The 6,967-nt window shown below is 36.4% G+C and overlaps 1 protein-coding gene across 1 annotated transcript; it reads right to left on the minus strand.

The window, feature by feature from the left end:
• Positions 1 to 3,435: 3,435 nt before the first annotated feature.
• On the minus strand, positions 3,436 to 5,584 carry hmx2 (H6 family homeobox 2). Its single transcript, XM_019121719.2, has 2 exons — positions 5,036 to 5,584; positions 3,436 to 4,283 (listed from the first exon to the last, which is right to left on the minus strand). The coding sequence occupies exons 1-2, from the start codon at positions 5,298 to 5,300 to the stop codon at positions 3,736 to 3,738; spliced, it is 813 nt and encodes a 270-aa protein (XP_018977264.1). The 5' UTR covers positions 5,301 to 5,584; the 3' UTR covers positions 3,436 to 3,735.
• Between the last annotated feature and the right edge of the window lie 1,383 nt (positions 5,585 to 6,967).

A 6,967-nucleotide genomic window follows, 5' to 3' on the forward strand; every position in this document is an offset into this window, starting at 1 on the left:
TCATTTAAGAAAGACAGCAGCAGCGCTCATGATGGCCCGGTCTTCAACCTCACTGCTCTTCAAACTTCATTTTCCAATTTACGGGAACACACAATGGCAAGAAACCTCCCCCTTCCAGTCTTCCTCTTGCTTCCAACCCTCCGAGAACTATTCCTGAAGAAGCGAGATGCCATGTTGAATTAAGACGTATCTGCATCAGAGACGTTCGGGCCCGCCTCATTACAACTAATTATGAACCAATTAGAAACATCATTTAACTAAACGAGCAAATAATGTTCAGGATATTGAGGGAGGCTGGCTGTGCCTCTGTGGACTGCAGCAAAAGCCATTACTAAAATTGTACCTCTTAAATAGAATAATGACCCACCCCCTCACCCCTCCTCTTCCAGTATGAAAAAACAGGGTCTGAAAGAAAGAGACAAAGAGTAATATAGTACAGATGAGATGGAGGAGAGAGAAGAAAGAGCTCACACAACTGTTGCAGTCACTGCATCATCTTGGCGATATTTCATGTGGAGAAAAAAAAAAACCATTTTTGCTGCTTTTATTTATTTGTTTAGTGGTTTGAATGGGTCTTTGATGCTTTAGAACAACACAACAGTATTTGAATATCGGTGTTCCAAAAAATTAATTTTTTAAAAATATATGATTTTTCTAATCTTGCATCTTTTGCTGTGATAAATTTAGGTGTAAAGAAAACATGGGCAGTTGTAGTGTACCCAGAAATATGGCTAATCAAGTGCTTTCTTGCATCTGCACAATCAATGTGAACTAATGGATAAATGTGATCACCTTTCATCTCTGAGAGAAAAGTTCAGCCGACAAAGATACTTTTATACCATGATTATTGATTTTGCTCAATGTAATGGACTTTCTTTCTATTTCCCAATGAAAGAAGTGATCAGCCTTGCTGGATTGAAGCATTAGGAAAGCTGAGTAGTTTTCATCATCACTTGGGAAAATTGCTATCTATATTTTTATATATTTATATTTATTCTATATATATATATATATATATATATATGCATCACACATTTTATATAAAAATAAATATATAAAAATTTGTGTGTGTGTGTGTGTGTGTGTGTGTGTGTGTGTGTGTGTGTGTGTTTGCAATTTATTGTGAATGATACACTAAAACACTGCATCAATGAAATGTTAAAGTCTGTCATACAACTGAACATTATCTCAGTGTGCATCTGGAAATTACTAAGTGGCTTTCATATATAGTTATTGTCTGGGGGATCCAAACATAATTTCCCTTCGGCTTCTCCATTAAGATTTGATATAAACCAGAATCAGTTCAGACTCAAGCTCCTCATTTCAGCCATTAGTCTGGAGGTACAGCCGCTCATAGAGGTCATAAGTGATTCAGAGGCCAATCAGAAACCTTGTTATGTTTTTCTTAAATTCATTTAGAGAAAAGCAGCTTCTGTTAGATGCTGTTTGTAGTGAGCGACAATCATGGCAAATGTCCATCCAAACCTGCAGCAGTCCTTCGTTATTGAGCAGTTAGACGTTCAGCTGCTGTTTCAACAAAATACAGACCCATGCATAGAATGAAAACAGATCATTAACTAATATATGGACACAGACATCAGTATTATTAAAAAATATTGCAGGGACATGAATGTACAGGACCAAGTTTTTTTTTTTTTTTTTTAGCACTGCTTTTAAATTAATAGACCAATGTCAGTTCTGATATTAGAAGAATGGAAAAACATTTCTCTCTCTCTCGCTGTCTCTGTATTTCTATTGCTCTCTCAGTCTCTTTCTCTCTCCCCACTTTATATATAGTGTCCATTACCTTGCTCATAAATTACATCCCAAACTGAATTACTCCTGGTTTTCGCTGTGCCAGGCAAGTTTGATGAATCCTGAGGCACAACACATCATCTCAACAAATCTGCTCCACACTGTCTTCCACCTCTTCAAACCACTTCAAATCATTTTTATTGCTGTGCTATTAAAATTTGTAATTCACACCTGCCATTTCACCTACAGATGGGTGTGTGAGGCGGTGAATGGAAGTGTATGCGCTTTTACTCTGTGAGAAAACACTGAAAACCCACAGGATAAAATTTACACGGAAGTCACGTAAGTTTATGTATTTCTTGCGCAGTCTGACCTCTGGTCCGAACTGTCAATCAAACAGACAGCAACAACAGTATTACTAGTAAGCTGAGCTTCTCTTCATCCTGCCTTTAGGGAAGTCACTGATGTTTCAGTGATTTTTTTTTTATTTTTTTTTTTTTTTTTTTTTTTATCCATTTGCAATTTTAGGGTATACAAAGATAAGATATTCAAAAATAAAAATATAATATAAGATATTCAAAATAAGATAAGATATTCAAAAATAAAAATATAATATCCAATATATAACCAACGAAACTGGCTGTACAAATACCGAAGTACGAATATTTCAAAGAAAACTATAATGACATTTAAAAAGAGACCTTTTTTTCTCTAAGAACATATCCGCCAAATAGCCTATAAAAAACGAAGGAAGGTATTTATTTATGTTTAAATTAAAATGTAACTACAATTTTACTTAAAATTTACTGCTCAGTATTTAAATATTTATTTTTGCGCAACATCAAATTTTCCTACAAATTCCATTAAAAATTGCGTGGATTAATCTGCAATCGGTAAAAATTTCGAGGTGACATTCAAACTGCTGTCATCATGTCGGAAAAAAGTAGGCTACTTGTGTCTGTTGATAATGAACTTTCTCCGTGGCCGGTGTAGAGAACATGGAATCAGTGCAACATGACACCACTACACCCTTTGTAATTTGACAGCGGGTGCGTCTTATCAGATTGCACCGCGAGCACTGTCATTCTTGACTGCGGCTTCTCTGAGGCCCCGCTGCGCTTTTGACGTTCCGCTTGTCTCCGAGAATGTTTGAATGCGTTTTCGTGTGACAAGCAACATGTAATTACCCCTAATTGCGAAAACATCAACTGGGGACAATTTACATGACCCAGTGTCAATGTAACACAAATGTTTGTCTTAAGCTGATAAGCACACTATATATATATATATATATATATATATATATATATATATATATATATATATATATATATATATATATATATATATATATATATATACTTAACCATACTAAAGATTCATTTCATTCACTGGTTTCATGGAGGCCTTCTGCTGTTGTGGTCATTCGCAGACTGCCCATAAAATAATCAAAATATTAGGAAAATGTTGTTTAGAAGAAAAGGCATCAAAATGTGCCATTGCAGTTTTTAAAGATGGTACTACCGTCAATCGTTCTGTATTTTATAGACCTCTCTTTACAATAAATAATAAATACAATACAATAATTTAAATAAAAAATACAATTATTATTATTATAATTATTGGAAAAGTGTTTTTTTTTTTCAAATCTCAGTTGTTTTCATTTTAGAGACAAGAATCGACTGGTTACACTTTTATTTCAGTTTTTTCACTCGTCGAAACTGGTTAATCTGTGGACAGAAATGTAAATAAAAGTACAAAATAATCATTATACACATGGTGTATTTTATAGGACATGTACAGAACCGTGTTGCTTTTGTGTTTTACACATAGACTCGTTTAATTGCTGCATAATAAGAAATATATTTTTTTCACCAAATAAAGAGGTATAAATAGACATGAATTTTGTCAAACATTTGTACGTTTAAGTGTGTAATAGTGTGTCGTCCCTTAGCAAGGAATTTTCGTTGTGCGCAAAAGTTAATATTCAATCTTATTGTAAAGATTGTATAATGGTAAAGCTGGTAAATTACTTCCAGGGTAATACAGTGGGGTAGGAAAAGCGATGGACCTCGGAACTGGCACCCGGAGCAACGAATTTTCTCTAAAAACGAGGGGCATCCCAACCAAAGTCTGGGCTGATGCGTGCGCCATGTTCGCAGCTTCCAGTTCCGCAGAGAGCTGCCGTTTCCATTTGTTCCGCCGGTTCTGAAACCACGTTTTCACTTGTGTCTCCGTTAACTGGAGGCTGGAGGCGAGACAGGCTCTCTCGGAGCTGCTCAAATAGCGTTTCATATCGAACGTGGACTCGAGCTGATAAACCTGACTCCGAGAGAAAACCGTGCGCGTCTTTTTCTTGGCGGAGCTGCTCTGTTTGTCCGGGCCTTCACGTTGTCTCTCTTCAGAAACGGGAGACATTTGGCTACACGCTCGCTCCTGCTCCTCTTTGTAATCCGGTAGTATGGATGGTGTCAAATGCGGCCGGCGGTCGATCCCATCCTGCACAGGTAGAAGTCCCTTTGTGGCACCTGCAACACAAAAATTTAGTCTTATCAAATTGTGCTGTAAAAACACAGTCCTTCCGATCTATTAATAATAATTATATAAAGCTTTTGTGCTTCTGTGTAAACAAAATGCATAACTAATGTGTGAATTCAATAAATGCTTGCAAACACGTTTAGTTTTAGTGTGGCACAAAAAGTGCCTTAAATATTCGTCCATCATCAAATTCACTCGGTGGGTTTTTTCTATTAGGCTAAACATCGCCATTACTCGATACTTTACACAAGAGTTCATTAAATTTGAACTCCGACTGTTTGATCGACTGTTGAAAGGTTACAAGTGGCCTGTTAAATAAACAATACAATATGACTAGGACTGGTGCACGATATTAATTAAATCGTGTTACATTTAACGCTCAATTGACGAAATGTAGCATTGCCTCTGAAAGCCCGGCATAATCAATTAGCAGACTCGATTAAATTCGGTTAATTATTTGACCTTTCCCCTGTTCACCGAGGCGCGGCTAAAACACGTCGGATAAAAACACTACTGGAGTTTTATCCAGTGGTTGCAACTGTGACAACATTATAAGCCAGTCACCATGGTGACAAAAACAGTTCGTGCTTTATATACTTTCTGAAGTGAGACGTTTTATAAAAATGAATTTTTGACTACACATCAAGACATCAGAAATGTCTATAGTGAGCTGGGTAGTAACGATTGTCTCATAATAAAAATGCTCATAATAAAAAGATATACTGGTGGTAGCGTCACTTACCGATGCAGGAGAAGTTCAGAGGCTGGTGCGGGTTGCAGGACTCTGGTACACCGGGCTCAGAGCAGTAGCAGTCGCCTGAGTCCTCTCCGGCGCTGCAGTCGTCCTCCGATGACACGGACAACGTCCGCTTCCTCGGCTGCGCTTTTAGACTGTCCTTTCCAGCTGACCGGACTCCCTCGTTGGAGGTGCCCAGAATGGACTGGATCGTGAAGCTTGAAATGGGGGCAGGCGAGCACTTGCTTCCGCTGTCCTCCGAATTATTCATTCTCGCCTCATAACAGTTCAAAAATGTTCTAAAAATGATACAATGCCAACGCAGTAATAAGTTCCGCTACATATAGAGAGTGTTTTCTTCAAATTTGAAAATGGTTCTTTAAAGCTGCGGGGACGTTCAAAAAAACTTGTTTTTCGTGGGCTCAAAAGTGTTCGAATGCATTCCTCTCCACTTCCACGCGCTCTGGTCTCAAGGCGGGTGGAACGTGCCCTCATTTGCATGTAGGTAAGACTGGCGCTGGCCAATCACGCGCTCAAAGCGCGCCCGGAAATTTCAAATTTTATAAAGGTTGAGTTCGTCAATGGCTCACGAGAAGTGCAGAGCACTCGATGAAGATTAACTTGGTGCAAAACATTAGTGCCTAATGTTAAAAAAGGTTAGTCATTTTAACTGAAAAAGAATGTCAAAATGCATCAGTGCAAACCCGTGTTGTAACTGTAAATTACCTTATGATAAACAATAGTATGTTTAAAGATTATAGCCTATGCAATTTTGTTGTAAAATATTATAAACAATAAATGTAAAAAAGCATAAATTACCTTTTTAATTTACAAATTTATATTAGGATATTTAGACAGACAATAAATTCACTGTCTTTTCTAAATTTAAAAAGTATGACCATTTTATGGTGACTTTATAGGGGGAGATGGGCATTCTCAGAATTCCCTGCGCGAACTACGCTATCACATTTGTATAGATTTTAATTATATTATTTTTATTCTTGTTATGAGTTATGCACATTTAGGTGTTTTATTTCCCATGTTATGTTATTTAATTTAATAGTTTAAGCTTATTTAGTTATAATGCTTTGTTGTTTTATTGCATGCCTTTTTTTATTGTTATTTTTAGTTTTATTTATTTATTTAATTTTTTTGATTACAGACGCTGGAGAGGCCGATTTTTGATAAAAAGTCATCTTGCGGCCTTCCATTGTACCACCTCTGCTTTAAGTACATTTTGCAGTAACAAATTTATAGTAATACTAAGAGTCTAAATAGGTAGGTATATTAAAATATTATAATTTAAGGACAGAGTTAAGAAATGTAAAATATAGTGATCAAAATGCCATCTCATAACGAGCATAAGTGTATTTCGCACAACAAAATAATCAACTGCTGTTTTTTTCCGCTGTGAATTTACCCCAAATGCTTTACAATGCACTTGTCACGGTATAGCTGTAGGCTGGTCAACATTATTTTGTCCTTTTCCCTCACAACTTGACTACTTGACGGACGTTTGCCTGCAGAATATCACTGTAACGAGAAATTACAACCAACATTTTAATAGCTTTCTGTGAAGTACTGGATGGATAATTATTCATTGTCATGTACGGGCCTCTGGTTTTCCACTTTGATAAATTGTGATTATTATTGCTTCTAATTTCAGTAATTTCCTGCTCCCTTATATCGAAACAATATGTTTCTGTTTACATGATAACAAGCTTATTTTTTATTCATTTATTGATCTTAAGATTTTGACTTGTATTGAAGGCTCGTGTGAATAGGCCTCTGAGCTATAATTAAAACAAATGTAACAATAACTTTATTATAAAGCTTGTTTGTCCGCTTCAAAATATTGTCACAATATTTCACCATGCAGTTAAGAGCTTAAGTGATCCAGAAGCACTTTTTAAACAGGTTTTACTGTGGACTGTGATG

This window comes from Cyprinus carpio, chromosome B17 (genome assembly GCF_018340385.1).
Source record: "Cyprinus carpio isolate SPL01 chromosome B17, ASM1834038v1, whole genome shotgun sequence".
Lineage (NCBI taxonomy): Eukaryota > Metazoa > Chordata > Actinopteri > Cypriniformes > Cyprinidae > Cyprinus > Cyprinus carpio.